General features: G+C 39.6%; 1 protein-coding gene across 4 annotated transcripts; it reads right to left on the bottom strand.

Annotated features, from left to right (window-relative positions):
- Positions 1-13,758: 13,758 nt before the first annotated feature.
- On the bottom strand, positions 13,759-15,792 carry FIGNL1 (fidgetin like 1; the record flags this gene model as incomplete). Of its 4 annotated transcripts, none has more annotated exons than XM_080919548.1 (2): positions 13,759-14,207; positions 15,608-15,695. In XM_080919548.1, the coding sequence occupies 2 exons, from the start codon at positions 15,693-15,695 to the stop codon at positions 13,759-13,761; spliced, it is 537 nt and encodes a 178-aa protein (XP_080775674.1). The 4 variants fall into 4 exon arrangements, with proteins under 4 accessions (XP_080775674.1, XP_080775673.1, XP_080775672.1 ...); XM_080919547.1 differs by having other exon boundaries at positions 13,759-14,453; XM_080919546.1 differs by having other exon boundaries at positions 13,759-15,518.
- Between the last annotated feature and the right edge of the window lie 1,840 nt (positions 15,793-17,632).

Genomic DNA, 17,632 nt, shown 5'->3' on the forward strand with positions numbered 1-17,632 from the left:
GCATCTCCCTGTAAGTCTGAGCCCTGGTCGGGTTTCTGTGACCTCTATCCCCTCCCACCAGCTAGCAACCAGTAAAACTGAAACTACTGGATAGCAGGGGGAGGGTGGGATCTCTAGAAACAGGGAAGGACAAGCTACGCCCTCTCAGCCAGTTCTTGCAGGATCATCCTCCTAGGGGAGAAAGAGGAAAGGAAGGCAAATCACTTTCCACTTGCTTCTGCTTCTCCTAAAGAAACTGCTTGCCTAATTTCCTCTGCAGCTAGAGAAATGTTCCTTGTGAAAGCCACTATTTCCACACATTCAAACTCTGTGGACTACACGGGCCTCCCGGAGGTATTTGCATTTCCACTCTCCTGTCCCAGCAGCTTCAGCTAACGTGCACACAGACTGCAGTCAGCAGGTCCTTCCGTAAAGCATTCTGGCTACACTGGACTGTAGAGTTGGGCAGGAAGGAATTCTGGAAGCTTCCATCCTAACGCCTAAGCCCTACTGGTATGGCCATCCTGCACACTTCCCTGAATGACACTGATTTCTCTGTGTCCTGAATCAAAAGGATTTGAGAAAGTCAAAGCCATTCTCATACTCAGAGCACTCCAGTAGGCTGTTCCCTAACAGCCTGTGCCTGGGTAGGCCATAGGCTGCAGGGATTACTTGTGTAGCTAATAAGACCTTCACCTTTCACAGGTCAAAATACACCGAATACACTCAGGCTATGGAGAACAGGACCCTTCCAGCTCAAGTGATGGTGAAATACACAGCAAGGGTAATGCAGTGATACTTCTGTGCTGAGGACTAGACTTCCACTGAGTCCTTAAACTTGTGTTTGCAGAATGAGCTGGCCACTCCTCCCTCCCACACCTCCACAATCCCATTGTACCCCCTTGACTGAAGAGAACAGTTCACTCTGACTGTATTCAAAGCACATGTCAGGGCTATAGAAACAACCTGCAGGGGAAGCCCATCGGCATCTGGGCTTTAAGCATCTGAGCTGCACCGTCATAAGTGAAGCAGTCACTCTGCCTCAGCCTACCAAACAAGTGCAATTACAGGCCTATGCCACCAGACACTTAAACGTTGACCAAAATGAAGCATGAATGCAAAAGCCATATGGAAAAGTGTGGCTTTATGGGTCAGGCAAAAAAAAAAAAAAAAAAAATGCCATTAGGCACAGTGTGGTGAGGCATACCTTTAATCTAGCCCTTGGGAAACAGAGTCAGGAGGATCTGTATGAGTTTTTGGCCAGGCTGGTCTATATAACAAGTTCCAGGCCAGCTAGGTCTCCGTAGAGAGATCCTGTTTCAAAAAGAAAATATATATATATAACCAGAGAGATAATAGGCCTAAGATAACATAAAGAACAGGGAGATAGTCCAGATTAAAGTTTTAAGTGGGGATGGGAACAGGGTGATGGGGAGAACAGGGAAAAGAGAGAAGGATACTTGAAGCCTTGTGGAAGTCCACTAGCTTGTAAGCTAATTAAAGAATATAAAATACTTTCTAAAACTTTCTATGATAAAAACATATCAAAGGAAGATTGACCACAAAGCCAGCTCTGCAAAGGATACTGGAAGGAATACTGCAGTCCAATAAACATGCCTTACCATCAAGTAAAAGCAGTATCAAGCCGGGTATAGGGGCACACACCTTTAATTACATTGCACAGAAGGCCAAAGGGGGAGGATATCTCAGTTGGAGATCAACCTGGTCTACAAAGAGAATTTCAGGACAGCCAGAGCTACACACAGAAACCATGTGTCAGGCGGGTAGTGGGGAACAACAGTACCATAGGATAAAGAAATTTCTTTATGGAAATGGGAATTCCAAGGAAATGGAACTAAGAAACATACAGGTGCAGCTATTTTAATATTTGACAAAATGACATGAAACCAAATCTAGTCAGGTGAGATAAGAAGGGCCAGTCCACACTCCTTAAAGAAAGAAATCAGCCAATAGGATACAATCCCAAACCACTGCTCTCAACTTTGCTTTCTATTTGCAGTGAGTGGTGGTAAATGCAGGCTCTCGTCCAAGTGCCAAGGATGATGAAGTCTTAGGCTCAACTGTGGACGAATCGTTTGTCTTAGCCTCCTGCATCCAAGACTCAGGGACCAGCACAGAAGAGTGAACAGAGAAAATGTAAGAGTTGACAGGAGAGCTGGGAGATTGGCTCACAGCAGCTGTGGATACCTGTGCAAGACCTACACAAGATTAAGCAGTAGAAATCCCAGAGTGAATGAGGGAGACACCCCCCAAGTGTTTTAAAGTACCTAAAATCACTGTTGAAATACAAGAGCCCAAAACCTGAGCTTTTTAGCAAATAAATAGACTGAAAATTTCTAACATCTGGGTTGGAATTCCTTGCAAGGGTACCAAAACTTAAACATTTTTCCACAGATAGTCTCGCCAGGGCCTTGGCAGAGTCCCGAGGAAAATCTGAGACACGCTCGCCCTCTAGTGGCAATGGAAGGCAAGATAGGGAAGTCGATTTCAATGGTCTTAAAGGGAGGTTGGGGAAGCAACCCAGCTGGTTAAGGGGTGGCACAGGTTTACCACCTAGTTAAATATGCTTTGTCAGTGTCCTTTACTTGTGTGTTGGTTTTGAAATTAAAACCCTGATTTTGAAATTGACCTTATAAACTCAACAACTCACCAATTCTTGTTTAAACATTGTTAATGCTAGGCCCACAAGGACTGTGGGGACACACTCACTCTGAAGCACAGAAACCTCTAGCTGTTCCTATGGACATCCCTGACCTCTGCCAGTAAGAGCAGGTGGAGCCTGCCTACCGCAAAAACTTAGCTTAGAATGAAGACTAAAGATTCTAAGAATTGTCTACTCACCAAATTGGGGTCACTAACCCATGAGTGAGAATGACAGAAAATGACAAGATGTTAACAGATCTGGGCTCAAACTCCAAGTGAGCAAATCTTAGTTTAGGTGAGCTGTCAGAGGGCTTCATGACTCCTCTGTGGCTGTGGGAGAAAAGCATCTCCTGTCTCCAGGATGACCATAGGGGAAGACAAAATGCAATGGTGTATCAAATCACAGTGCAGTGCACAGGACTCCAAAGAGGTAGCTACCTTCCAGAAGTCCCTGAGGTCCCACCTTCCCCCAACGCCCTCAGCACTGCTGACTCTACCATCTGTTATCAAGATTAACTTCATAGTGAGACAGACCCAGAGAGGTACAGGAAGATGAACATCCACTTGGAGTACATGGTACCACCAACCCATGTACTATAAGCATTTCCACGTCATTTCTCTGTGAAATAAAATTTTACCCAATGGCAGGTTTTGTGCACTTATTGAAAAGGTACCTAAATTAATACTAATACTAATCATTCATCTCTGTATTTATCAGTTATGCTTGTAAGCTAGAAAACCACAAACATCCTTCAAACATGAATGTATTAAAAATAACAACAAAAAACCCCACTGTGTTATATCCATATCATGGATACTAAAAAGGAGAAAAAGACCCTACTATATTTGTACCAACATAGTAATTACATTCCCTTGACAAAATCAACTCAGAGATTACAATGTGTGATTTATGAAATTTCTAGCAAATGCAAACTAATATTTATGTTAAGCAGTTCAGTAGTTACCTGGTGTGACTATGGGTCAGGGGCAGCAGGTAGAAGGAATTACAAAAGACAAATTTTTTTTTCAGAGTTAAGACACACACGGTGGTAATGTAATTATTAGCTTTAGAATCATTTAAGAGATTAATGATGAACACTTACTGGTGCATCTGTGAAGGCATGCCAGAAATAAAAACAAAGAGGATGAATAGGCTGGGGGCCAGGATGGGATAAATGGGGAAGGAGAAAGTAAACGGCTCTCCAGGCATTCTTTCTCTCTGCTTCCTGGCCACCATGCTGGACCAAGACCTCTGAAATACTATCAAAATAAATCTTTCCTGCTCAGGTATCTGGTCAGTGACAGAAAATATGACTGACGTGTGTGTGTGTGTGTGTGTGTGTGTGTGTGTGTGTGTGTGTGTGTGTGAATGAGAATTCCTAGAAATAAAATCCTAGGGGGGAAAGTCTGCAAAGGCTCACTGACTGGGTAAAATGTAAACGCTGTGAAGAAATTGGTCTGTTACTATTTTATTTGTAAATGCTGATGACAGTTTTTCCTGGGTGATCTTTAGCCTGCTGAATAGACATTCCCTAACCCACATCCTGACAGGCTTAAAAAAAAAAAAAAAAGAAAAGAAAAAAGGTTTAGGAATGTATTAGCACTCCAGCACTCAAAGGGTTAAAAGTATTGTCAGCATGGACTCCATGACCTATAGCAGCATTCTCCCCATCTTGCTATAAGACCTGATGTATTTATTAATGTATTAAAAGGTACCTTTATGTATGGCCTTCTTTGTTCAATTATTGTAAAAGTTTATGGTATTTGGAGGGATCAAATTTATATTCGCAGTCATTCATTCCTATTTGTCTCTAGAATAAACAGTATCTTTCATTCATTGGAAGTGAGACTATTTCTTTCATTGACTAAATATTAAAAGTAAATAGTACATTAAAAATAATTCAATTATATACCCTAAGTATGTGTTATCACTGTGCTTCCATTTATCTTAATAAAGCTATTTTAAACGTCAAGATGTCTGGGTTTAAATTATCTTGAAATTTCCATTTTGGAGTTTTACTAAGAATGCTGCTGGGTTGGTTCCTTGGTATGCATCATGGATGATTCATATGATACCTTTGTGCTATGGTTTGAAAAGCTCATAATATATTGTAATTGCCATGGTGGTGGCATTAGGAGGTAGACCCTTTAGGTGATTTGGGTCATATGTGTCCCATGCTCATGATTCTCGAATGAGCCAATGTCATTGTCCCAGGAGCAGGACACATGTCAGTGTTCCTGAGGTTCTCATGCTGCTGTCTACTTTCCAGGTGCTGTCTAGCCCTGTCCTGCCTCTGCCATGTTAGCAAGCAGCTAGAAAGCTTTCACCAGGTGTGACACTTTAATCTTGAACTTCACCTTCAGAAGTGTGAGAAATGTAGTTTCCCTATAGATTATCGTATATGTATTGTTGCTGAACAAGAAAACTGAGGAACCACCAAGTCCTGGGAGACTATGCAAAGGTTAACAGCACAAAACTGTGAAGTCAGTCCATACTCTTTCCCTTACACCTTACTCTTTCTCCTTCCTCCAGGCTAGGAAGAGTTGGCTGTTCCCTACACCCTTCCATATTCCCCTCTGGCATACCCCTCCCTGGACCTTAATATGTTACTCTCTTAATCAGCATAGGGAACCTGTCTTGAATATAATCCCATGTAAGAAACTACAAAAGAAAATTGGGTGGGGGAATAAATTAATATATGCATGCACGCACACACACACACACACACACACACACACACACACACACACACGCCATAGCATACTCTTCTGACTGGACAGCAATATCAGATGTACCTGTTTAGTCTAATACAGTTTTTAAATGAAATTACTGATTCTACTATGAAAGGAGATGATTCATTTAAAAGGGAACTGTGAACTGCATCCAGTGGTGAGCACTGGATTATCTAGGTAATGCCCAACAGTAGTGCAGATGAGATTATGTAGTGCAACTAATGGAATACAATAGAGCCTTTGAAATCAGTTACCCACAGGACTAAGTTTGTCCAAGGCACAGGAACGGCTGGGAAATAAATCTTTCTTACTTCTTTGCATACAATGTTAGGCTGGATCGTGTGCATTTTCCCACTCTACTTTTGGCAAGTTGAGAGGAATAAATAATGAAGCACTGACATACTTATTTTGCATCTACTAAGCTTCTCCATTAAAATAGATTTATCTGCATCATTTCCTTTAAATTGTAATAATGCCCTCGTCTTACAGCAATTTTTGATATTCTGTGAAATTATGTACACAGATACTTACCATGCATTGGGGGCTGTGTTGTTGCTCTGGGTCAGAAACGTGCATACAGCCAAGACATTTTTTACAGGCGTGAGAGCCCACAGAAATCTGTACCCAAACTTGGATGAAATAGAATTTATCCACTTCTGTAGTCACAGATGTAATGTTATGCATATATGTTGCTTGCTCAAAGATTCCTTTGTAAAATGGGTTTCTGAACATTCAATTTCTTAAAATGCAGATGAAGTCCATATTTGCCTCACAGCTACTTTTTAAAGCTGCTTTGATTGCTTTCCTCAATTTGGAATTGGATGAGTGAGTTTTTGCTATAGATTCTGATTTTGAGGTTTACTTTGAAATATTATATATGTGCAAAACATGGAGACCTTTAACCTGTTTTTTAAAGATTTGTTTTGAGGTTGGTCATCATTCTTTCAGCCATTTTCTATATGTAATGTGAAATGTTTCCTAAGAGGACTTTCTGAAAGGGACCCTCACAGCCCTTATAAATCCAGTGCCCCTAATTTTTAAAATTAATTATTCATGTCCAATGGCTTAAAAATAAGCTTGTTTTCTTTTAAGTTAACTGGAGTGCATTACCATTTTGAATAACTACGCTGTATGTATACACCCAAATACTGATTCCATAGTCCTGGGATTCAAGGGCTGTAACTCCTGCTGCCTCATGATCTTAGTCTAGGATAAAATACACCTAGGCTACAGCACAGTGCTTAATGATGGTGGCTGTGTTAAATGTCAGTGCCAGACTCTGCAGAAATACCAAGATGAAGAGCCTTCTTACATGAGGCAGCTATGCGGAAACCGGCCTGTTCCCATGAAGCTCAGTTCTAGAGAATAGTACCCAAACCTGCACTTCAAAGGTCTAAAAATGATTTCCTGGTTGAATATAATGGGGTAGGGTGACAGAGGTCCCCTAGGAATGCCCACACTCACTTTCTGGGATAGATGAACAAATGTCTGGTAAAACCAGGAGACTGAATACTGGATAAAGCCAAAGCTTTTTCTCTTCATGAGAGTGGAGCCTTCAGACTACAAGTTTTGTAAACTGACTCTGGGTTGGACGGTTTGAGGCAGTGCAGGGTTGGGGATACATGGTTGGTTGGTTTGGCTTTGGTTGTTTTTTGTTTTTCTTTTGAGACAGGGTTTTTCCGATTAACTGCCCTGGTCTCAAACACAGAGATCTACCTGCCTACGGTCTCTGAGATTAAAGATGTGCTGTGCACCACCATACCTAGCTGGGTTGGATGTTTTATAGAATCCTTGGATTCTCCCCTTTCCTCTGCAGGTCTGTGCCTTCTCACCATTTTTCTTTGCAGTGCCCTCTAGAGATAAGCAGTGACCACCTTACTTTGTTGACCTACGTCCCTCTAACTCTTCCTCACTATAAATGAACCAAAAGGAAACCACCTTGCTTCATTTATAAATACTGTTTTGGTTTCTCTGGATTTTTGTTTTGCTTTACGTGTATGGGTGTTCTGCCCTCATGCATGCCTGTGCACCACTTGCCTGTCTAGTACTGTCAAGAGGCCAGGGCTCCCCTGGAATGGGAATTACAAATAGTTATTAGCAGTCATGTGGGTGCTAGGGATCAAACCTGAACAGTCTTAACTACCAGCCAGTACCCTTACCCAGTGAGCTACCTCTCCGGCTCCTGCTGTTAAGTTTTTGGCCACCCTGGCCAATATATAGCTGAAGGAACACCTGAAACAGAGTGACTTATAATGAGGATGCTCTGGAAATATAAGGACTTATTGTGCTTCTAAAACCCAGTATTAGAAAAAGATCCAGTATTGTATAAGTTGTTTTCATATTCACTATCTGCTGGGATCTTTGGCAGGTTAATTTTACCTTTCTTTTTACTTGTTCAGGTGGATCCTAGAACAGTTCATTTACATATGCATTTCTCACTGTGTACATTAAATGTCTCCTCAATGGCCCTGGCCTTATGAAATGAAAGGGTGGTGAAGTGCTAACTACAAAGGCAGTTTCCAAGATCTGCTAACAGAGTTTGAGGGAAGGATGATCATTCTTGGCAGGATTCTCAGCAATCATTCACAACAGACATACACGCATACACAAAAAACTGAAAACACTTCTGACCCTCCTTGATTCTGTGCTTAGAATTGGTGCTTGTTGGTTGTCATTCTTACAAATATTATGTTTTTATTGCTGTGATGAAATAGAATGACCAAGGCAACTAAAGAGTTTATTTTGGCTTATGGTTCCAAAGGGATAAGAACTCATGATGGTAGAGTGGACGGAAGCAAGGAAGATTAGAGTAGTAAGCTAAAAGCTCATGTCTATAAATTGCAAGTCAGAGAAAAATGAATACAATATAGAATTTTTAAACTCTCAAACTCACCTTCAGTGACATAATTCGTTCAACAGAACAGTAACTACTAAGCCTCCCCAAACAGCACCAACTGGAGACCAACAGTTCAAACACCTTATCCTATGGGGGACATTTTCAGTCACACAACACTGCTCTAAGAAATTACCATAAGTCTAGTATACTACACAACACAATGTTATCTCAGTTCTGTAAAGCACAAGGCTAGTTGGTAGGTCTGTTGCTTTCTCTGCTGTAAACCAGCCTACAGTTACTGGAGGTATCTCAAAGAATTGCCTTATGCATCACATTATAGGCCTGAGGTGTTGGTTTTGTTGTTTTCAGTGTGGGACCTGTGGTCAGCTGAGGCCTCGCTCAAACCCTGGCTTTACACTGTGGAGTGAGCTTCGAATCTGACTACCTCTTTTCCCACCAGACAGGAAACATCCTGCTTTAAGGATTCATGCAACTACATTGGGTTTATATAAATAATTCTATCTTTAGTTCCACTAAAGTTTATCTGCAAAGCCCTTTCAAGCAGTACCTAGATCAGTGTTGAAATTACGGGCCAGGATCTTAGTACATTTTCAGAATTCTGTCCACATTCTTCCTACATTGGAAACATCTTTTTTGAGACACTATTTAGCTCTGGACAACCTGGAAGTCACTATGTAAATCAGGGTAGCATGTAAGTCAAAAAGATAGGCTTACCTTGGCCTGCTAGGATAAAAGGCACATGACAGCACATCTGGACAAAGGGTTAACACTGTTTGCAGTGTTTTTCACTTGCTCAGCAGTGAACATGTGAGGTGAGCATGATCTCCACTCCACTGTGGGTCCAAGTGATTGCCCTTAACTGTGAGGTGAACATGATGTCCTCTGTGGGTCCAAGTGATTGCCCCTATGTGCTAGTAAGAGGGATGTAGAGAAATGACTTTTCTTTATAAACTAAGGCAGATTTAGTCTTTAAAAACGAGTTAGCAAACAAGTTTTAAAGTAAAAACAGAACTAAACTCTTAAGCACCCTAAAACTCACTGCTTTGCCAAATAAGGAATATGGTAGCAGCATGAACTCACTTTTTAGGCCACAGGCTTACAAAAATCAGACTACTGTAAATCACTCTAATGTGAGGAGCCCTGCTTCCTAGTGGGTCTTGATGGACCATGAACTCTGCAGGACCAGTCTCTGCAATTTCTCCATTGAAGACTGCTGCTGACCCACAGCCTGCTCTGCTGCCTGACTGTTAAAGACTGGACCCTACAAGACCAATCTCAGTGGGCCTTTCCACAGGCAGACTATAAGTACAGTCCAGGAACTCCACAACAATCCAATACTGAAACACCTAAAACACACTATTTTGGAAAGACCAATCTTTCCTCCCTTTTCTGAAATTGCAACAAATTTACACTCATCTTTCCATTCTGTGAACTGCTGATTCACAATTTCCTCTCTACTGTACAGAGACTTTCCATTAAATCCCATGTATTGTTAAACTTTATTTCCTGTACTACTATCTCATTCAGAAAGTCTTTACTTATGTTTATAAATTGAAGCATATGTATTTTTTAAGCAGTTTTGGGGTCTCAGGTCTTATGTTGTTCTTGATCCATTTAGAGTTTTATGCAAAATGAGAGAAGCATCTCTGTATGTGGGTATATCAGTTTTCTTCACACCAGTTGTTGAAGATGCTGTGTTTTCCCTCCAGAATGTATTTTTAACATATTTAAACAATATTTTTCCCAGACACAAACTAAACTCCACAGAAGGGAATGGCCTGTGGTTGGTGACTAATAGTAAAAAGTCAGTATTGACAGGTGTTGTCAATGGGAAGAAGGGAATAGTAAAAAATGATAAAATTAAGACTAAGTTACAGGGGCTGGAGAAGGCTCAGTGGTTAAGAGCACTAACTGTACTTCCAGAGGTCCTGAGTTCAAATCCCAGCAACCACATGGTAGCTCACAACCATCTGTAATGAGATCTGATGACCTCTTCTGCTGTGGTTGAAGACAGCTGCAGTGTACTTTTAAAAAAGTTACAGAGTTAAATCAGCTGGGCAATGGTGGCACATGTCCTTAATTCTAGCACTCTGGAGGCAGAGGCAAGCAGATCTCTGAGTTCATGGCCACCCTGGTCTATAGAGTAAATTCTTAGAGAGCCAAAACTACACAGAGAAACTTTGTCCTAAAAAAAAAAAAAAAAAAAAAAAAAAACAGAAAAAAAATATCAAAACACCAATGGGCAGATGGTAATTGTCTACCACATCATGGTAACTTTTAAGATACAAGAGTGTTGAAATGGTCTCTAAAGACAATAAGCTCCAGATAAGAAAAACTGTATTTAATTTCTTCAAATTAATACCTAAGGATCCAAGGTCCAGGAATAGTAAAAGGGCTTAGTTACTTTTAACTGTACCCAATTCTGATTCTTTTGTTTCAGAAGGTTCTGCTAAAGGTGATCCGGCAACAGAGCCTGTGGCAGGGGAGTCTTCACTTCACACAAAGAAAGCAGAAAAAAAACCAAAAACCTGGGACAAGGCACCAAGGATAGAACCCCAATGACCTACTTATTATAAATAAGTCTTACCTCTGGAACCTTCCAAAATAGCACCACTATGATTGAACAAATGAGCCTGTGAGGCACACTTCATATTCAAGTCCTAACAAGGATAAAGTATTGGATATTAGGAAATATTTTGAGATGTTAGAGCAAAAGAAATGGCTCACAATTAAGAGGTTCTCGCAGAAGACCTTGGTTTGATTCCCAGCTCATAAGTGTCTGTGTCACTCTAGTCATAAGGGATATGACATCTTCTTCTGGCCTCTGTGGTTATTACATGCAAATGGTGCACAGACCTACATAAAGGTAAAACACCTATCTGCATAAAGTAAAACTAAAGGTTAAAAGAGTTGCCAGTAGTAGTGGCCCACACCTTCAATCCCAGCACTTAGCAGACAGAGCTCTAATTTGAGATCAGCCTAATCTACAGAGTGAGTTCCAGGACTACATGGAGAAACCCTATCTTGAAAACAAAAAACAAACACACAAAAATAAAAAAAGTCAAAACGGTAGCTTAAGTTCTAATGTGACAATCACATATTTCAAAGGGGGAAATTTGCAAAGGGTTTTAAAGCAACAATGTATAAATAAAAGGTAAATGAAAAATAATGAAATACACTATACTAAAACACAAACTTTAAAATTTAGATTTTATGTGTAAATAATTTGTACTGATTTTTTTTATCTGAATGTATACATGTGTACCATTGAACCTGATGCCTGCTGAAGTCAAGAGGGCACTGGATCCCCATGCACTGAAGTTATAGGTAGCTGTGAGCCATCATGAAGTACAAACTTTCAAGTGTTTCAAATTCCAGGGCTGAAGAGACAGCTCAGCAGTTAAGAGCACACAGTGCTCTTACAGAGGTCCTTAGTTCAATTCCCAGAAACTACATTGTGGCTCACAACCATCTATGACCTGATGCCCTCTACTGGCATGCAAGTGTACATGTAGATTGAGCACTCATATACATAAAATAAAATCTTTTTTAAAATTATTTATTTTATGAGTACACTGTAGCTGTTTTCAGACAAGCCAGAAGAGGGCATAAATCCCATAAGAAATGGTTGTGAACCATCATGTGGATACTGGGAATTGAACTTAGGACCTCTGGAAGAGTAGTCTGTACTCTTAACCACTGAGCCATCTCTCCAGCTTCCAAATAAATCTAAAAAAAAAAAAAGTTACAAAAAAAAAAAAAGGTTTGAATTCCATTTAAAGTTGCCATATTTACAAAGGAAAAGTATCAGCTCCTGTGTTAAGTAATTATAGTTGGGCTGAAGAGATGGCTCAGGAGTTAAGAGCATTGACTACTCTTCCAGAGGTCCTGAGTTTACCTCCCAGGGACCAAATGGTGGCTCACAACCATCTGTAATGAGATCCAATACAGCCTTCTGGTGTATCTGAAGACAGCTACAGTGTACTCAAATAAAATAAATCTTTTGAAAAGTGCCAGAAGCAAGTGGGATCTATGAGTTCAAAGCCGGCCTGGTCTACAGAGTGAGTTTAAGGACAGCCAAGGTTACACAGAGAAACCTTGTCTTAAAAACACAAAACCAAAACAAATAAAAAATAAATAAATAAATAAATAAAACTTATTTTAAAAATAGATTTAAAAAAGTAAATTATAGCCAATCTGTACGAAAGAGTATGTAAAGGAAAATTATTTCTGTAGACATTTATGATAGCACTCAAAATTATAAAGCCAGCTTCTTACAAGCCTCCCATTTGTAATTGGATGATAGTTTCCAAAGCTATCATCGGCCTGTGGTGTGCTTTTAGGCATAGTTTAAACTAACCTGAATGACTCTGAATGACTCATCAGTATACTCACATAAGCCATTGGGTCAGGAATAGTAAGACTTGGATCTGCTGAAAGAAATACATGCACAAGGACCCAGGCTCAGTCCCCAGCATCCTCCAAGAGAGGGAACAAAATTATTAGACTTTGTAAGACTGGAGTTGAATAAAACAAAATATACCAAATCAAAAAAAAAAAAAAAAAAAAAAAAAAAGAAGAAGAAGAAGAAGAAAGAAAGAAAAGAACTGGCTAACTGTGCATGGTGGCATAGGCCTGAACTATCACTGCTGTGGGAAATCTGAGGCAAAGAGAATGTTTCATGCCAACATAGCTGCATATCAGTTGGAGAGGAAACACAAGTCAACTACAAAAGTATAGTAAAATCATATACATATTATACAGGACTGTTTAAAACAAATAATTTGAAAGAAGTTATAGCAAAATTAAGTATTTCCATCAAAGTGGTAATAAACTAACAATTTTTATTCTCTTTGCTTCTGTCTTAAGTTTCTACAATAAACATGTTTTACAAAACAAAATGATGGAACAATCTAAAAACATTTAGCTTTGGAAAAGGGTGAAATAATAGGTTTATACGTATTATCAGATAAAATAGTAACACAAAACTTCCAAGATCCTTTGAGAAAACCACTTCTCATCTTTTGTTTGAGGCAGGCTACATCCCTGACACAAGATTACACATTGCTATTTCTAACCATGTTTTTATTAGTTAATTTAGATAGGAAAAAAGCCCACAAAACAAGTTACAAACCAACACAGGTTAACAGAAAGTAGTTTACTTTCTGTTGCTTTCATTCTAGCCTTTGGTAAGATCGTAACTCTAAGCCAATAATGTAATGCTGTTTCAAATGTAAACCATACTAATACTTCACTGACAAACTTTATTATTACAGACTAAAGTTCTAATTTGAATTCACTGAGAAACAAAAGGTCATTCTATTTAAATGAAATGGGCTTATATATCATGTAATAACTGGAAGGCAAATTGAGCATACTTATATACCAATCAAGTGGTTATCATTCTACTCTGAGGCATAGAACTCAGGATATACTCCAAAACAATATAAGTAGCACACCCTAAGCTTCCTATGCTAAAGGTAAAGAAACTATTAGATGGCAGCTTCTCCCTTCAATCGCTGTATTCACTTTCCACAACCAAATGTTTTGTTCCAGTTTTCATAAAGCTCTAAGTCTTTTGGAGACACCGTAGGTCGCACAGTTCTAAAAGCATTTTCAAAGTCAATATAAGCTATTGGTCGAACTTGATCTGGACTTATGGTAGCAATGTCAGCAGTATGCAAACTACGAATAGGACCAAGAGAAGCCTCTCTGCAAAGCTGTGTCATATCTGCTCCAGAAAACCCATCAGATTGCTGCACTACCAGTTCAGTTTCTTCATTACTGAGGCAACACTGCTCCTTAGACATGAGATTAACTACAATCTGTTTTCTGGCTGAAGCTTCTGGGAGGGGAATATAAAGCCTTTTTACCAATCTTCTCCGGGCAGCTTCATCAATCTCTTGGGGCCGATTTGTGGCTCCCACCACAAGAATACGGTCTTCAGAAGATGTAGTTGCTCCATCTAACTGAACTAAAAATTCTGTTTTTATCCTTCTTGAAGATTCATGTTCACCATCTCCTCTTTGAGACAATAAAGAATCAATTTCATCAATAAATATCACAGCGGGCTGCTGACACCTTGCAACAGCAAACAATGCACGAACCATTTTTTCTCCCTCACCTACCCACTTAGAAGTCAATGAAGAAGCAGAGATGCTGAAGAATGTTGCTCCAGACTGACTAGCAATGCACTTGCCAATCAGAGTTTTACCAGTTCCTGGAGGGCCAAAGAGCAGAATTCCTTTAGGGGGTCCTCGCAATCCAGTAAAGATATCTGGTCTCATCATGGGCCACACAACAATTTCCTTTATTGTGGCTTTGGCAAATTCTACTCCAGCAATATCTTCCCAATTTACTGGAGGCCCATGGTCCATAATTTCATTCATAATAAGTTCAACCATCCTTGGCTCCACATTCTTCAGACGATCGTCAGTGAGGTATGCTGGTTCTATAGACCCTGCCCCATTGGACTTATGCTTCACCTTTTCATTCTGCTCACTTCTATCTTGCTTGTTAGATACAGGAGGAACAAACTTTCCAAATATCCCTCTCGATCTTCCAGCTCCCAGAGACTTTTTCATACCACCATTAGAAGATTTAGATGTATGCTGGGAATAATGGCCCTTTTTTTTTTGATCTGCCCATAATTGTTCTTTTGCAGTTTTAAACGTAGGCAAGCTATCTTCCCTTTGGCCACTGTCTTCTGTTTTACTAGAAGCCTTATTCAGTGTTGAATTGGAAAAAATGTCAATGGTGTAAGAATCATTAAAAGCCTTCCTTTCTCGAGGATTTTCACAGCCAGAAGGAACACAAGACCGATTAGGTAAGAACATATTTAGTCCTGTGCTGGTTTTAGGAAAGCTTTGAGTTTCCTTTTCGGTGTTTCCAAATAATGGTGTCCTGTAAAATGTTGCAGAGGTTGACACTCCTGAAGGTGTTGAGGAGGTGAGACAAGGCTTAGTGGTATTAGGTGCCATAGGCAGCAGAGTACTCTGAAATGGGGGACATCTCAGACTACTCCCTGGAATGGCTTGGGTCATATCGGTGCCATGAACTGAACTGGCTAATAGGTCAGCCTCTTCAGAACCTCCACAAGCACTAAGTTGAGGAACCTCAAAGGTAATGGGCTCTTTACACATGATTACTGATGCATCAGCAGGTTTCAACAGAGATTCTTTAAATTTTTTACCAGCTTGCATCATCTCCTGTACACTACTCATTTTGAAAACATTATTTATTGACAATCCAGATTGCCACTTGTCACTGTCAGTCTGTTGAGATCCTGCCAAAGCAAAAATGCTCTCTGCATAGTTATTCAAGCCAGTTACAACATTGTCAGAATCAATAATTGCGGAGTATTTTTCTGTGTACCTTTTGAACAGGTTGGTAGCAAAGACCTGAGAGATATCGGCATTGGCATATGCATCCTGAAGACGCAGTAGCAGTGCACGGTATGCATTGGCCTTCTGCTTTGGTGTACATATGCTGGATGTAACCACACAGTAATTCTTCTGCCATTCGTCCACCTGCACAGACCTAGAGTTGGATGTCTCCATGTCAAAGGTTCTATAACACAAGACAAAATTGAAGGCAAATCAGTTTCACAAAGAAAACAAAAGTATAAAACTCTGTGCTAAAAAAAAAAAAAAAAATACAACAGATTTATAAGGTTCATTTATAAGGACAGATTATTAATTTATAAAAGAAACATCTAGTTAAACATGTATTTCAAGTACCTGTGACACAGAGATGCATTGACACAGTTTTCAAGATTAAGGACAACCAAATAATGATTTCATAGATGCTAAATTGTTTTACTTATGAAGTTATTTTCCTACAGAGAAAATATTCATGGGTTTAAACAGAAAGAACTTAAAGGTAACCAAAGACAGGGCTTGGGAAACATAACTCAGTTGGTAGGGTGCTTACTAACATGACTGAGTCCTGTGTTTGATGCCCAGCCACATACACTGGGTATAACTATGCATGCCTATAATCCTAGTACTTGGGTGGTAGATTCAGCAAGAGAAGTTCAAGGTCACCACCTTCAGCTACATGGTAAGTTAAAGGCAATCTGGGATACATGAGACTCTGTCCCAAAAGATTTCATAAACAACTTAAAGGAAGGATTTATTAAGTGACAAGTAACAGGAAACACCTAATATCAAAACATGGCCTCCATAGAGAGCCTCCATACACAGGTGTACATATAAGAATATGCACCAAAAAAAAAAAAAGACTTAAAATTAATTAATGGTTCAATTTCCCATTCTCATGAGATAGGTCATCCAAACAAATCAACAAAGAAACTTCAGAGTTAACCCATACCAGAGATGAAATGAGTTTAACAAATATTTATAGGCTACTATATCTAACAGAAAAAAAATTCTTCTCAATAGCCAATGGAATCTCCTGTAAACTATATCACATTTTTGGGCCATTTATCAAGTATTACTAAATACAAAAGAATCAAAATATTCTCTTGTGAGTTGGATATGATTCCTCAAGCACTGTCCACTTTGTGTTTGAAGACAGGTCCCTCCCTGAATGAGAGCTCACCAAGTAGGTTATAGATTATAGTAAACCCCAAGGACCAGCCTGTCCTCCCCAATATGATTACAAGTACCTGCCATCAGATTTCTTACATAGGCTCTGGGGATCAAACCTGCATTTTCATGCTTGTACAGTGAGCAGAGTTACAAAAAAAGATTCTACAAGAATGTAGAAGGCAGCTGAAGAGATGGCTCAGCAGTTAAGAGCACTTGCTGCTCTTATAGAGAACAGGGCAACCACATGGCTATTCACAACCACCATGACTCTAGCTCTAGGGGATCTGACACCTTTTGGCCACAATGTACACACTCATGCACACAAAAGCATACCCTTTCTGAATATATAAAGAACTGAAAAACTACCCCTCAATCTTCTAATCAAAAATTGTGCTAATGAACTAAACAGTTCTCAAAAGAAAAACAACCAATAAATACTTGCACAAGTGTTTAGTACTCTTAGTCATCAGGGAAATTGCAAAATAAAACCGTCTAGAGATTCTATTCCCCAGTCAGAATGGTTGTCATCAAGAAAACAAATGACAACAAACGCTGTCAAGGATGTAGGGAAAGAGAAACCCTTATTCCCTGGTGGTGGAAATGCTAATTTGTGCAACTACTAGAAAAATCAGCATTAATGCTTCTCAAAACAAAAAACAAAAAACAAACAAACAAACAAAAAAACCCTGAATATTGTACTCTTGGGTATATACTAGGATTTCTAAGTCCACACATCACAGAAATGATAGTGCATCCATGTTTATAGCTACACTATTTACAGGAGCCATAAAACAACTCGAATGTCCATCAATAGATGATATATAAATACACAAAGGAGTTCTATGTT

The sequence above is a fragment of the Micromys minutus genome (genome assembly GCF_963924665.1).
Source record: "Micromys minutus genome assembly, chromosome: 1".
Lineage (NCBI taxonomy): Eukaryota > Metazoa > Chordata > Mammalia > Rodentia > Muridae > Micromys > Micromys minutus.